This window comes from Euprymna scolopes, chromosome 11, assembly GCF_053919585.1.
Source record: "Euprymna scolopes isolate OS-2025 chromosome 11, ASM5391958v1, whole genome shotgun sequence".
NCBI lineage: Eukaryota > Metazoa > Mollusca > Cephalopoda > Sepiida > Sepiolidae > Euprymna > Euprymna scolopes.
Genome location: NC_136492.1, coordinates 78,171,094 through 78,186,839, shown reverse-complemented (window position 1 = coordinate 78,186,839; position 15,746 = coordinate 78,171,094). Strand labels below are relative to the sequence as shown.

The following is a 15,746-nucleotide window of genomic DNA, read 5'->3' as shown; positions in this document are numbered from 1 at the left end:
AAATATATATATAAATTCCAAAAAATCACTTACCTATAAAAAATACTAATCAATAGCTACTTTCATTCTTCATTGTTAAGAATGTATCCATATTTATATTTTATATTCCATGGATTTTTTAAATAAATAATTTTTTTTAAGCAAGGATTAAAAAATACCGCGACTTTAAATTGTCATATCAGATGGTCACAGGGCGCGTTTGTCTCCCTTTCTTCCAGTTGAGAACTACGGTGGCCTAAAAGCGCCATAATTAATCTCCCCTTTCTATTTCTGACATGTGTTTGAAGTCAACAAAAGTTAATCAACATGGGTCACCGTACCTGAAAAATGACCACATTCACTCATAAGTAAGTTTACTTTTATAAACAAACCGCTCGACAAATTGTCGATTTTTTTATTCTCTTAAAAAAATACATGAGTTTTTGATTTAAAACATTTTATTTCTTCTTTATGGAATGAATTTTTCTTAAATATCTAAAATAAAACAATATTGAATGAAATAGAAAAAAATTATAGTAAGTGCTAGTATTTACTAGACAATATTTTCAAAATATGAGGTCCCACTTAAAAAAAACAACGTGGTTTTAAACTTTTGACTTTACAGGTAAATTTGCACAAAAGTATTCTTTTTTTTGTTTTAAATTAGATTATTTTATTTATTGATCTTTTATCTTCAATTTGTGATATCTAAATCTGAGGTGAGAAAATGAGGAAAGACCAAATTTGAAAATAATGAAAGGTTTAATCGAAAAAATACAATTTTTTTTCATCGGTTTTCTTTAAACAAAGATTTCACAAAATTCAACAAATTTTAAATCGTACCAAAATCTTTAAGCATATATAAATGCCAAAAAATCACTTACCTGTAAAAAAAAATTAAGCAATGGCGGTTCAATTCTTCATTTATAAGAATTGTCCATATTTATATTTTATATTCCATGTATTTTTTAAATAAAAGGATTTTTTAAAGCGAGGGTCATAGAAAATCGCATTTTCGTAACGCGTTTTGCGCCATAAGGTTAAAGCGCTGCTGCTAATTTGCAATTTATCAAATATATTCGTCAAAGTGACATAATTAATGTCTCTTTTTTATTGCGTGCTGTTAACCAAAATTAGTATTAAAAAAAAGCACAGATTCACTTATAAGTTTTTCCCGTTAAACAAAAAATCCAGTCGACCGATTTTTTTAAAATTCTCTTAATGAAATACACGCGTTTTTGATTATTATATCTTATTTCTACTTTATCGACTGGATTTTTTTAAATATCTAAAAAAAAGAAAACATTGAATGAAATAGAAAAAATTGCTGTCAGCGTCCGGTATTTACTTGACGATATAAGCATTACATGAGCTTTCATTAAAAAAAAATCAACATGGTTTTAAAACAAAAAAGGTTTTCTACTTTGGACTTTACAGGTAGATTTCCAAAAAGACACTTCTTTTCTTTTTTTTTTTTTAAATTAGAATATTTTATTTATTGATCTTTTATCTTCAATTTTTGATATATAACATTTTGGTACATGAATTATTTAATTTTTAATAGACATTTCAAAATGGAGGGGGGTGAATTTACAAAATAACGTTTGTCTAAAATATTATATTCAGTTTATTGGAAAGAGCATACAATTTCACATTGACCCTGAAAATATCGTAAAAATTGAACCAATAGAAAAATTTCGATAGATTTTTAAAGTTTAAAAATTGAAAAAATATTCACTTGTAAAATTCAATTAAAACAAAATGACTAGTTGAACGCGCAGTAAATACTTTTGTAAACACTGTTTTTAAAAAAATAAAAAATAATATTTCTATTATTTTTCAAACAACTTTAATAGTTTATTTTGGAAGTATATTCCATACAGAAAATAAACAACCTCCTTTAAAAAGAGAAATTACGAATTTTTTATATTTTATTCGCAGTTTTCTGTTAGGGGTGTAAAAAATTCCCCCCAACAACGAGATTATATTTTCATATTGTTTCTCTTAATTTAAAAAAAAAACGAACTTAAAAATGACCGTGTTTATTTAAAGCACAACACAAAAACAGACAATACTCAGTTGTCAACAACAAGATTATATTTTCATATCGTTTTTCCTAATTTAAAAAAAAAACTAATAACATTTTTTAAGTTTTTAATCCTTAAAAAATTAATTAGAAAATAAAAAAAATAATTAACCAAAGAGTTTTGCAAAAACATGATTTTTCTTAAAAAAAACTTTAAAAAAAGTTTAAAAAAGTTAAACTGATATATTTTCATATCGTTTTTCTTAATTTAAAAAAAAAAGTTATAAATCTTTATAAAAATGTGACTAAAATAGTCAACGCCAAATTGTGCCTCTGTAGAATTGGCCACACTGTCGAATCAACTGAGCTGAATCAGCCAAGCCGAAATGGCTCGCTGAAACGTCCCATTCCCAAAAATTACACTTTAAAAGCTGGTTCTACAAATTATAGTTTCTTCTAATCTAAGTTTATTAGAATCAGTTTTCAGCTTACGCTTTAATCTTGTTTGGTTTCATTGTTTTTGTTTTATGGCATATCGACCCTTTTCATGTTATTTAATGCCGAATCCAGTAATTTGGAAAAAAAAAAATTATGGGTCGAATTCTTTCTTAAATATTTATTCATGGTGTTTGTTTTGTTTCATGGCACATCAACGCTTTCATGTTATTTAATGATAATTCAGTAATTCTGAAAAAAGTTTAGGCTTCAAATATTTATTCATAGTGTTTGGTTTGATTGTTTTGTAGAGGAAAATTGTTGTTTTTGTTTTTGGCTTTGCAGAACATGATTGAGTTTAGCAAAGGGAAAGGGGAAAAAACAATAACATCAATGTTTTAGGGCATTTTACAAACAAAACGCAGAACGCCAGATTTTGACCTCCATATTTTGAGATGTGCAAGATATTTTGTTTTGAGAAAACGAAGAACAATCAGTAGTGAATATTATATGGCACTATTGGTGCATTTGAAAGAAGAAAGTGCAAAAAAATATGGCCACAAATGAAGAAAAAAATACTCTTACACCAAGACAATGCACCATGTCACAAGTTGATTATAATGATAGTAAAACTATATGAATTGCACTTTGAATTGCTTCCACACCCACCGTATTCTCCATATTTGATGGCAACCTTCTGTCTAATAAGACAATGGGATTCTGCATCTGCTGTGTCTAACCATTTCGAAACTGGAATTGGCTATCCAGATGCAGGACTGGGCGGGTGATAAGAAGACCTAGGTTTTCCCAGTTACCAGGGTCCCTCTCTCGGCATTGCAGACAAAGTCCAACAGAAAGGCAAGCCAATCTTATACAGCTTAATTTTCTCCCGAGCATTATCTCCAACAGAAAGGCAAGCCAATATTGTTGGAGTCACTGCAGTTGCAGGATTTACTCCCTCAGCCTTTGCTTTTACCAAGACATCCAGAAGACAGTGGAGCTATTTGCCCATATATTCTACATATATATGACTACAACAATTACTGGTTGTTTGCATACCTCAAAAGAATGCTCCTGGGAAAGAGAGGGGGTTGCTAGTTGGACTTAATATATCACCCTAGAAGAGAACTATGTTGATGACTAAAGTCGAATTATTAATTTATTTATTGCGGACTATTATCCTCATCTTTTAGCTGTTGTTTCATAACGTTTCGGTCAACTATTCCTTTGGCCTTCGTCAGGTGGCAAACATAAATAAAGGAATAAATAATACAAATTACTCATCTCAATAATGAATTCCAATTAATTAAATAAAGTCGAAATTTACCTAAAAGTTGTTGTTTCATTAGTTTGGCCCGGAATTTATAAAATGATGTTTTATATAAAGCGAATTCAATGGAGACACACTGAGAAAACTTACCAAGAACAAGTAAAGCAGAAATGAATGTGGTAATGGCAATGTAGAGCAGAACGCCGACGTGATGAAAATGAGACTTGAAGATGTCAATACGAGGCTCTGTTGTTGGTTTATTTTGGGTTGTCGATGTTGTCACAAGGGATTCTGGAACAGTAACTTTGGACGAGAATCTTAAATGTGACATCAAATCCTGGTTGTTTGGAGAAGTGTAACTTTCGGTTATTGTTGAGCTGTCTTCATTTTTCTGGCTTGTTAACTGCACAATCTCATTGGTCGTGGATGCGTTGTTTCCATTTGTGGCGGCGAAATTTAAAGGAGTCATCACAGCTAAAAAAAAAATCAGTACAGCCATTCGACATGTTGATAGGATTCTTATTCGTTCATGATGGCGAGCATCAAAGGCATTCATGGTGGACAGAACGAGCAAACCGTTCAGATTTCGGTGGGAACAACTGAAAGATAAAAAGTTTTTTAAAATAAATAAATAAATAAATCGAAGCAAACTATTGCTTACCACATCGGTTTATGGATCTACTTCTATATCTCTCTCTCTAAGAGATTAGGTATATATATATATATATATATATATATATATATATAGACATCTACAGACAAACTGTTTCACTGTGTCACAGCTCTTCAGTGAGTGTAGCTATGCTAGCATCCATCAAAAGCACAGGATCGAACTAACAATCATCAGTTGATACTCAGTAGCTCCATCAGTCAGGCCACTGGGACAGGCACCATCTAACAATGTTTTATGAAAACATAGAGCACTGTGGGAGTGGCGGTCAATTTGTTTATTCAGAAGGAGTTTATAGAAATGGGGACAACGCAATGGTTTTTCATTCTATATTAATAAACAACTTTATTTGTCATTTTCGTTAGTGGTGTTTAGTAGAAGAGTACAAGAGAGAAACAGGTTAGTAGGTTGAAGTGTTCTTGTGTAAAGATAGAATTAATATCATGCCGGCTGGTTGAAGTAGAGAATAGATCAGTTCCGTTTACATGTGTTTATAGTTAGTAGCTGTTGGTACAAAGGAAGCCGGTTAAAGGAGAAAGAAAGGGCAACGACTTTAGTGTGTTTATGTATGTAGGAGCGTGCGTCCGATAGTAGAGACAGGGAAAAGGGTTAGTGTCTCATGGTAAGAAAGAGTAGGTGTGTGTGTGTGTGTGTGTGTGTGTGTGTTGGTGTATGTTCTTTAGCATGACAAAGAATATTCGTTAGGGTACAGCACGTGGTAATAAATGTAAGTTTGAAGAGAGCCATAGCTAGCTTTTTGTACTTACGTTCTGCCTGGGGCCAAAGCACCAGGCGAACTCTGCTCCCAGGCAGGGTCAGGTTGAAAGAGGGTTGAGAGTTTCAGATTTCGCCTTTTATACACTCTGTCACGTGATAGAGAGCTGGGTTGGGATTGAACAAGCCAGGAGGAAATGGATTTCAAATCTCGAATCGTGAGAATTAGCTTCTGCTTGTGATGTAGCGAGTGTCGGCTGCTATAAGTTTCGCATTATGCTAAAACAGTAGCAGGCGATATCAGTTATTAAGAGGGCTTGACCTGAGAAGGGGAGTGGCTTATATAGTCATCCACAGACTGTTTTGCTGTATCACAATTCTTCAGTGTGGCTAGACCAGCAGCCATCCGAAGCCCAGGATTGGACCAAGCTTTGGTTTGCTTTCTTCAGATATTTTCCTGGAAAGGTTTTTTTTAAAATGGGAGTTTGAAATGTTATTTATACATCTGCTGATACTAAATGTGTTTTTCAGAGTGATGTGGTCTCAGACATTCTGTCTCCAATAGTAAGTGTTGATAGTGTCCGGTCAGTTAATTTCAAATATATATATAATAATAATAATCACCTAAACTAATGAATGGATCATTGCAAATTTTAGAATATATATTCTAAGCAACACGGTGAGTAACATGGACACATTATTTATTTTTTTGTTGTAAATTTTAACAATTAGGTGTGGTATTTATATATATATATATATATATATATATATATATATATATATATATAGAGAGAGAGAGAGAGAGAGAGAGAGAGAGAGAATAATAGTACAGTTATATTCCAAGAGCCAAATATTTATTTTTCATGGAAAACAGCTCCTCCAGCATGTTAAAATTTTGAAATTTTGGTACATTTTTTACAGATCCGTTTTGTTATGCAGAAAAAAACCCAGTTATTATTATGTCAATACTGTCTCTTTTCGGGCGTACACTTTTCAGAAAAAACAGAAATTATTTGCTTAGATAGGAAACATGCATGATAATTTTATGCTGTAAGAAGAAAAAAGTTCATAGAAGACTCAATATCATGTGATTACTCCAGCAACCATCTTTGTTCATATCATATCATATCATATATATATATATATATATATATATATATATATATGATATGAACAAAGATGGTTGCTGGAGTAATCACATGATATTGAGTCTTCTATGAACTTTTTTCTTCTTACAGCATAAAATTATCATGCATGTTTCCTATCTAAGCAAATAATTTCTGTTTTTTTCTGAAAAGTGTACGCCCGAAAAGAGACAGTATTGACATAATAATAACTGGGGTTTTTTCTGCATAACAAAACGGATCTGTAAAAAATGTACCAAAATTTCAAAATTTTAACATGCTGGAGGAGCTGTTTTCCATGAAAAATAAATATTTGGCTCTTGGAATATAACTGTACTGTTATTCTCTCTCTCTCTCTCTCTCTCTCTCTATATATATATATATATATATATATATATATATATATATATATATATTCCTCCTCTATTTGTATAAATGAATTCTCTTTTGTAATTATAAACGTTTTAGAAGTTGGATTATGTAGGTGTGGATTATGTAGTCTGCGATAGGTTAAAGTTAGTTTCTTTTTTTTTTCCTTTTCTTCCGGAAATTTAAACTGCATTCTTCCTTTTTATTTTTACATTTAGTTTTACTCAAATCTTCTATAGACTATATATTGGGTTTTTAGATATGTATGGCTAGGTTTCCTCCTCCTTATCTATTTGCCTTTCTGGTACCTAAAGTACTTAAGCTTTTATGCATTTTTATTCTCATAGCATTTGTATGCTATTTAACATGTCGCAGAATAGATCTTGTAATCTTAAACTTAGTAATAGGTCACCTTTTTTATTTATTTTTTTATATATTAGTATAAATAGAAACTGTTTTGCTGTATCACAATTCTTCAATATTGTAAATTTTTTTTATTGGGGAAATGGTATTATCCACTGGAGAGCCATGTTAACAGCCCCCTAATGTAAACAGAATTTTTGTGAAATATTTAACTGCTGAAGCACCTGTTAACAACTATACAAATTGTTGTATAATGAAAAAAAAAAAGTATGTTTTTGTAAATTTGTAAACTTACTGACAGCATAATTAGCATCCTAAATTATGAGATGAAAAAAATGAATGAATCTTAGTAAAAAAAAAAAAAAAAACAGCGCCGGTTTTCGAAGAGGCTGAAAACGAATATCAGTTAAATTTGTTTTGATATGAAGAAATTACTAGGTGGCCAGAAGGTGGGTGCTCATTTTACGTTAACTTTATATAGGAAAGTGATCCTCCACTTTTTGAAAAAAATTTCTTCATATCATGAAAACTACTTATCTGCCCCAAATTTAAATGTTATATTCGTTTTCAGCGCTACCGAAAACCTTTAAAAATGTTTTTTGAGGAGTTGCAAAGAAACTTGACATTGACCGATTTTTTTGTTTGAGAAAAGGTTCAAAGGTAAGTCAAATAAACACTTTTTTTTTGTAGTTTTTTCTTTTTAAGAAAAATTGAAAAAAAAAATATCTTTGTTTTTTGGGGTGTTATTTTTTTATTTTTATTTATTTATTTATTTTTATCTAAAGGAAAAATCTGAAAACTAGAAAAATTGAAGCAAAACAGGATGGGATAGATTTTTTTTTATTTTTTTGTTCATATTAAAACAGATATTGTTGTTGTTTCCTCAGACCATTGTTTTATTAATGGTGAGTGTGTGTGTGCATAAATCGTATTTTGCATTCGCGCTGGAGGTCTTTCTGTGTTACTCGATCAAACGCCCACCATGGCAATTGTAGGCCTAGAATTGACAAAAAAAAAAAAAAGAAGGGTACCAGTCCAGATGATTTAAAGGTTTGGCATGTGGTAGCCTGACACTTCCAGGCATAGCCATCGCTTACCTTTCCTTGTCCACATGATGCACAAGTTTTCATCCGTGCCAGTAATTTTTTTTCTTGACAAAAGTCGAGGACTCCAGTTGGTGTTTCCAGCTGCTCACTTAAGGCTGTAAAATTCATGTTTTTTTTTCTGACGTTAAAGTACGAAATGGTGTGCTTTTTTTTTACACATTTATTTTATTTTCTTCCTCTTCCAAATTGTCGTCTGCTGCTTTGAATTTTCAACTCACACGCGTCACATTGAAAACCATCGCGCTACATTGTCATTGGTTCAGTTTTATGTTTCGTCAGACAGCTTAATTTTCTTGGCGACGCTTGGATTACTCCGGCTGTTGACGTCATGTTCCGGAGAAAGCCGGGCGTGCGCTGAGTTACGTCTGGATCACTCTCTGCATGAGTACAAACCGTTTTTATTTGTTATTGTTGAGTTATCCGTTTTTTTCTCACTATATTTAGTAGTTTTACGCCGATGTAATTAACCATTCTGTTTATAATTGCTTATTTTTGATACAAAAATAAAATTACAGCCATTGAACTATGAGTGGTTTGTTTGGCATACTTATAGGTAAATATACACTGAACAGATAGCATGATACTTAAAATTAAATTCAAATTTTGATATATCTTTTAATTTAAACGCAAAAAAAAGAAGCAATTGGGACGCTGAAAACGTACACAGTAAAACAATACGTTATAAAATGCTCTTATGGTTGTCAACGGGTTAATGTAGATTTATTTGTAAGAAAATTGCGTTAAAATAACTTAAATGTAATACGGAAATGAACGATGTAAAAAAAAAATGCAGAAAGTATTAAAAAATTTTTATTTGGATAATTTAAACGCGAAAAAAAAAAGCAATTGGGACGCTGAAAACGTACACAGTAAAACACTATGTTGTCAACGGGTTAAAGTTGATTTATTTGTAAGAAAATTGTGACAGTATAGTTGTAATACAGAATAGTTGCAAAACATCCCCACCCTTCCCATGTTAAATAATAATTTCTAAATAATAGCGTTAATATTTTAGTGCGCAGGTCAAATTCTGCAAAAGTAGCGATTTATGTTTATTTGTTTATGCTGTTATGGGTTTATGTTTATGTACGCATACGCAACCGGAAGTCTTAAACCAGATGTTGGGTTACAATACCCATTACAAGGTCATTTGAGGTTTATAATTATATAGATTTAATATAAAATATAAGTTTTTTTTTACCATATATGATATCATATACATCGCTATGGTATAATTATTACCATAAATCGGTATTTTTTTTTAGTTTACCGACCCCTCGGAATTCACCTTTGAATTGTCGACTTTTCTAGGTTTTGGGGGATGCTGAGAACGAATATTGCATTTATTTCTTGCGCAAACGAATAATTATTCATATTTGAAGAGATTCAGTATCCAACGTAATCACTACAGTTTGGCAAGCAAGATGGCCGCCCGTGCATTTACTAAAAAAACACCAAAAAGAGCCAAACAAGTAAAAAAAAAATGACCCCAGGCCTCCTTTCATTTTCTCATGATTTAACACATAATTATTTTTATGATAAAAAAGACATTTATTTTCGTTTTTTGACGCAAACCGATTTTTTTCTTCTGCAGTAAATCTGATAATCAAACCTGTCGCAAATTTACCGTTTGCATGGTATGAACTCCTGGGATTTTTTGAAGAAATGTTGGTTTCAATAAAGTGGGGGATCACCTTTCTATGATAATTTAACCTAACATGAGCACCCACACGTTGACCCCCCTCCCCCAAAAAAACATTTTGTTTATATTTTGTCGTCGGCGACCAGGGGGGGATGTTGGGGCGCTGTTGTAATTGTACTATCTAGAAATGTTTTCTGTGAAGGTGTGTTTTGCAATGAGCATAAATAAAAGTCAAGGTCAGACGTTTAAAACCATTGGCGTAGACCTGACATCAGACTGCTTCAGTCACGGTATGTTCTACGTCTGCATCAACCGGACAGGAAGTTCAGAAAAACTTTACATTCTGGCTCCAAATCAAAGAAGCAGAAATGTAGTTTACCACGAGGCTCTTCAATGAAAAATTCTACAAAAGGATATGATGAAAAACTGATATGATCTGAGTGTGATATGTTTTCAGTATTCAATGTGTTAGATAAGATTCAAGCATCAAGTTGAAATTTACTTCCCTCTTACAACATCCACTTACTGGAAAGGTGCCCACAAATCGCGTACCTAAGTGTGCAGAAAAGTCCCGTGCTGTGCGCGGGTATCTTTGCTAGTATATATATATATATATATATATATATATATATATATATATATACTCTTATAAATTCGCTTTTTTAATTTGTGTATTGATATTCATATTAAAACCCCTTCTTTCTATTTATTTAAAAAGAAACTACTACTTTGTTATAAATGGGTCGTGGAATCGCATTCATCTGCAAAAGATCTAGCTAATTTGCATATTCTTTTAAACATTCATTTTAATTAATTACCTATTAGTGTTTTTCGTTTTTTTATGGGATGATAATTTTTGTTAACTTATTATGTGTAATTATATTCATGCAGATATTCTACATGATTTATACTTGCGTAATATTTGCGTAAAAAGGTTATAGTGAAAACAAACATCTTTCTATACATATTGATGTATGCGTATACATATTTGTTTTAAAAAATTTGCCTATCAAATTCCTGTGTCAGTTTTTGGTCTACAGACATGTAACTTAGTATACAGGGTATTCGAACCCATGCGAAACATTATATTTGGGTTTTAGCCGGGAGGAAATCGGTGCATAAATGTGAAAATTTTAAAAATGCAATTTGCCAGCTGACGGTTGAATGACGGCATTATGAATATGCATGCGTAACGTAATAGCTATTGGTTCATGTTTTAATTTTAGCCTTGCAGCAGACATGTTTTCATAGCTTAGGCATTAACGTCAAAGAAAAAAAGAAATTATAAGCTAAAAGTTTTAGTTTCGATTCTCAGTGGTGGCGCATAATTCATTATTTTTTAAAAGTTTTTAAATCATTACTATATATTGGGTCCTATGGGGGCCTATTGATGCGTCAAGTGTGGGGTACTGTGTGCTTGTCACCTTCCTCTTCCAGTCCCTACCGCTGGCTAGCCTAGGCAAAAAGGAAGCAGAGTGCGTAAGTCTTCCCTGCCAGTACATAGCCTCTCCATAGGAAAGCTCCATGTAGTGCCTCCCCGCGGCGACACATGTAAATTGAGTACCTTGCGGACTCAAGCAGAACTACAGGAGACTCGGAGGTGGTCTGCCCCCAGACATGCGGCATGCCAGGCCCATCGTTGTATGGACAAGCCCTGATGCCCATGAACAGGCCCCCAGCTATGGGTAAATAGTACCACTGCCTTGTGGTTATTCGTTGGTTCGATAAAGGCTAAGGGAGTAAACCCTAACAGAAAATATGGAGTGTAGCCCCACAGGCAGACAAGTGCTGTACTCAGCCTTGCTCTGGTAGCTACTGCAGTCAACCTGGTGCTGGACGTACTGGTACTTCCATTCCTCTGGGCAACACCAGCAAGACCGAGAGGGGGATTCTGACGATTGGGCAACCCAGTCTCTCCACAGATCTGCCCTGGCCAGCGCCCTGGAGAGAAAACTTCAGCTATGCATCTGTATAGGACTAAACAGGGGAGCGACAGTTACCGGTTATAAGCCTACAGCTCAATTGGCATACAGCTGGGCGCCAGGGGTCGGTCCTAACGGTGGGAGAAGTTATTTAATTTCATTGGACAGCTACCGCCCGCCACAAAGCTGAGCAGCCCTCAGTCAGTAAGGTGCTATCCCGCCACTGGCCACCTACCCTACTGGGTGCGTAGGGTATAGGATGATTCCAACAAGTGGCCAGTAACCATTGCACCAAACAAAACCAAAAGAAACACAAAGAACCCAACACTCAGGCTAGGGTGCTGGAATGTTCGTACTATGACGACTGGCCTATCTACCGACATACGCAACATCTCCGATATTCGAAAAACTGCCATCATCAACAACGAGCTATCGAGACTCAAAGTAGACATCGCTGCACTCCAAGAAACACGCTTAGCTGACACCGGATGCCTAAAGGAATCGGACTATACCTTCTTCTGGCAAGGAAAACAGGAAGAGGAGGTCCGGGAACACGGTGTTGGTTTCGCAGTCAGAAACTCACTGCTTCAGAACGTACAACTCTCTGATTCAGCTACTGAGTGCCTAATCTCACTACGACTGAACACCACAGATGGAACAATTAATCTATTATGTGTGTACGCCCCAACACTCGCAGCGCCTGACGACATCAAGGAGCACTTCTACACACAGCTTGATAGCACCATCAAGGCATTTCCACAAAATGAAGACCTAATTATTATGGGTGGCGACAACGATGCATGGCCGAGCTGCCTTGGTAACTTTGGAGTGGGCAAATGCAATGGTAACGGTCAGCGCCTTCTAGAACTCTGTGCCTACCATGACCTCTGCATTACCAACACATTCTTTGCTGCCAGACCGCATCACAGAGTGTCCTGGAGACATCCCAGATCAGGGCGTTGGCACCAGCTCGATCTAATCATTACTAGACGAAGGTACCTCAAACATTTTCTGATGTCTAGAGCCTACCACAGTGCTGACTGTGATACAGATCATTCCCTAATATGCAGTAGAGTCAAACTTCAACCCAAAGATTTCTACCACCCTAACAGGAGGGTGTTGCCCGTACTGATGTTAGCAAGACCACATACTCAGATCGCAATGCAAAATTCAACGAGATGTTAACCTCCACCTTCAAAGGAGATAACACCCGGACTGCATCTGAACAGTGGGAAACACTGAAAAATGCCATCCACTCTACTGCTCTCAAAGTCTTTGGGAGGAGGACAGGTAGCAAACGCAATGACTGGTATGATGCCAACTCTGCTACCCTCAACCCTCTGATTGAGGCAAAGCGTTTGTCCTTGCTCTCATACAAGGCCAACCCATCTCCTACATCGCTGGCTGCACTGAGGCTTTCCAAAAGGGCAGTTCAAAAGGCTGTAAGAGAAGCTGCAAACAACTACTGGATGGAACTCTCCAAGTCTATCCAGCATGCAGCTGATACAGGAAATATAAAAAATATGTATAACGGGATCAGGCGAGCTACAGGATCCATAATTAACAAAACTGCTTCACTGAAGTCTAAATCGGGTGAACCCATACTAGACAAAGTTAAACAGCTAGACAGATGGGTTGAACACTACTCCGAGCTTTACTCCAGGGAAAACATGGTACATCAGTCCGCCCTGGATGCCATTGATCGTCTACCACTGATGCATGAGCTCGATGAGGAGCCTTCCATAGAAGAACTATCTTGGGCAATAGACAGACTGCCATCAGGAAAAGCCTCAGGAAAGGACTATATTCCAGCAGAGGTCTTAAAAAGTGGAAAGGCTAGCCTGCTTGAGCCCCTCCATAGTCTTCTGATACAGTGTTGGAGAGAAGGCTCAGTGCCTCAGGGCATGAGAGACGCAAATATCATCACTCTCTACAAACACAAAGGGGACCGCGGTGACTGCAACAACTACCGCGGTATCTCACTGTTGAGTTTCGTTGGCAAGCTATTCGCACGTATAGTATTACTGCGACTAAACGTTCTTGCCGACCGAATCTACCCAGAATCTCAATGCGGTTTTCGTTCAGAGAGATCAACAATCGATATGATCTTCTCCCTACGCCAACTGCAAGAGAAGTGCAGAGAGCAAAACCAGCCTCTGTATGTTGCCTTCATAGACCTGACCAAGGCATTCGATCTCGTGAGCAGAGATGGACTATTAAAAATTCTCCCACTGATCGGATGCCCACCAAAACTCCTCAGCATCATAAGATCCTTTCATGATGGCATGAGGAGCACTGTGCAATTTAACGGTGGCATGTCTGCTGAGTTCGGGGTGAGGAGTGGTGTCAAACAGGGTTGTGTGTTGGCCCCAACACTCTTCGGCATCTTCTTCTCCCTACTCCTGAAGCATGCTTTCAAGAACACAACGGATGGTATCTGCTTGCACTCCAGGTCAGATGGTGGTCTCTTCAACATCGCCAGACTCCGCTCCAGGACAAAGACCAGGATAGTTTGGATAAGAGACATGCTGTTTGCCGATGATGCAACTATAGCATCGCATCAGGAAGATGGTCTTCAAAGACTGATGGACAGGTTTGCTAATGCTTGCAGCCTGTTCGGTCTCACCATCAGCCAGAAGAAAACTCAAGTCATAGGACAAGCAACCGCCTCCCCACCCAGCATCACAATCCAAGGCACACCACTAGAGGTCGTACGCCAGTTTCAATATCTAGGCTCCACTACTTCAGACACCCTCTCATTGGACGTGGAGCTAAACAAAAGGATTGGAAAGGCATCTACAACCCTCTCTAAACTAACTAAAAGAGTTTGGGAAAACAGGCACCTTACCACCTCCACCAAGATGACCGTCTACAGAGCGTGCATCCTCAGTGTTCTACTGTATGGAGTGAATCCTGGACTACATACTCAACACAAGAGAGGAAACTCCAGGTCTTCCATATGAGGTGTATACGTAGGATACTTGGTATCACATGGCAGGACAGAGTGAGTAATACTGATGTTCTGCAGAGAGCGGGCATCCCATCCATTTACTCCCTACTGCGTGAGCGACGTCTTCGCTGGCTGGGCCATGTGCGCAGGATGGATGATGGGTGCATCCCTAAAGACCTTCTCTATGGCGAGCTTGCCTCAGGCTCAAGAAAGAGGGGGCGACCCCATCTTCGCTACAGGGATGTCTGCAAGCGTGACATGAAGGCTCTCTCGGTGGACAGGAATACATGGGAAGCCTCTGCAGCTGACAGAACTGCCTGGAGGAAAATGATACGCCAGGGGATTATCATCAGCGAGAGGACCCTCCATGTTGAAAATGCTGCAAAGAGAGCTAGGAGAAGAACGAGTGTACAGGCGGAACAACCGGACGAAGCGGCAAATTGCATAACAACCTTCGTATGTCAAGGGTGTGGCAGACTATGCAAATCAAGAATTGGTCTCTACAGTTACACAAAAGGATGCAAATAGGCAACATCTTAATACAGCGCTGATCCATAGTCGTTTCGACTGACGGATGCCACACACACATATTGGGTCCAATATAATATAATAATAAATACGAAATCTGCATCAATCAAAATATCATATTTAAGCATATTTTACGACCAGGCGATACCAGATGGCCTGCTAGTATGTACACACACACACACACACACACACACACACACACACACACATCTTTTATATTTTATAGAGGGAATTAGACCTGGAGTCTAAAGAGTAAAGTTTATTTTAATGTATTAATACTTTTAAAGAACAGTGCTCATAATACTGTAGATATATAATAAGGTCAATAGGTATATTTATCCTAGAGCTATATTAATATTGAGTATAAAGAGTAAATTATTAATCAAACAAAATCCAAATCAAAATCATTGATTTTGTTTGTTCATCCTTTTGAAACTGATTCATAATTTACAATTATTAATCTTTATACTCTTACTCTCTCTCTCTCTCTCTCTCTCTCTCTCTATATATATATATATATATATATATATATATATATATATATATATATATATATATATATATATATATTAGTCGCATCAGGAGAAAGAAAAATCTTTGGTTTAATCCTCCATTTAGTGTAAATGTCAAAACTAATATACCCAAGGA

The 15,746-nt window shown here is 36.0% G+C and overlaps 2 protein-coding genes across 2 annotated transcripts in view; one reads left to right on the top strand and one right to left on the bottom strand.

Moving 5' to 3' along the window:
• LOC145287925 (sodium/hydrogen exchanger 1-like) overlaps positions 1 to 15,746 on the bottom strand; it is a 137,188-nt gene that overhangs the window by 115,007 nt on the left and 6,435 nt on the right. Inside the window, exon 2 of the mRNA XM_080135877.1 lies at positions 3,861 to 4,309. Within this exon, the coding sequence (XP_079992003.1) occupies positions 3,861 to 4,266 (406 nt within the window). The 5' untranslated portion in view covers positions 4,267 to 4,309. The remainder of the gene's footprint in view (positions 1 to 3,860; positions 4,310 to 15,746) is intronic.
• LOC145288157 (uncharacterized) overlaps positions 11,978 to 15,746 on the top strand; it is a 50,767-nt gene continuing 46,998 nt past the window's right edge. Inside the window, exon 1 of the mRNA XM_080136215.1 lies at positions 11,978 to 12,470. Within this exon, the coding sequence (XP_079992341.1) occupies positions 11,978 to 12,470 (493 nt within the window). The remainder of the gene's footprint in view (positions 12,471 to 15,746) is intronic.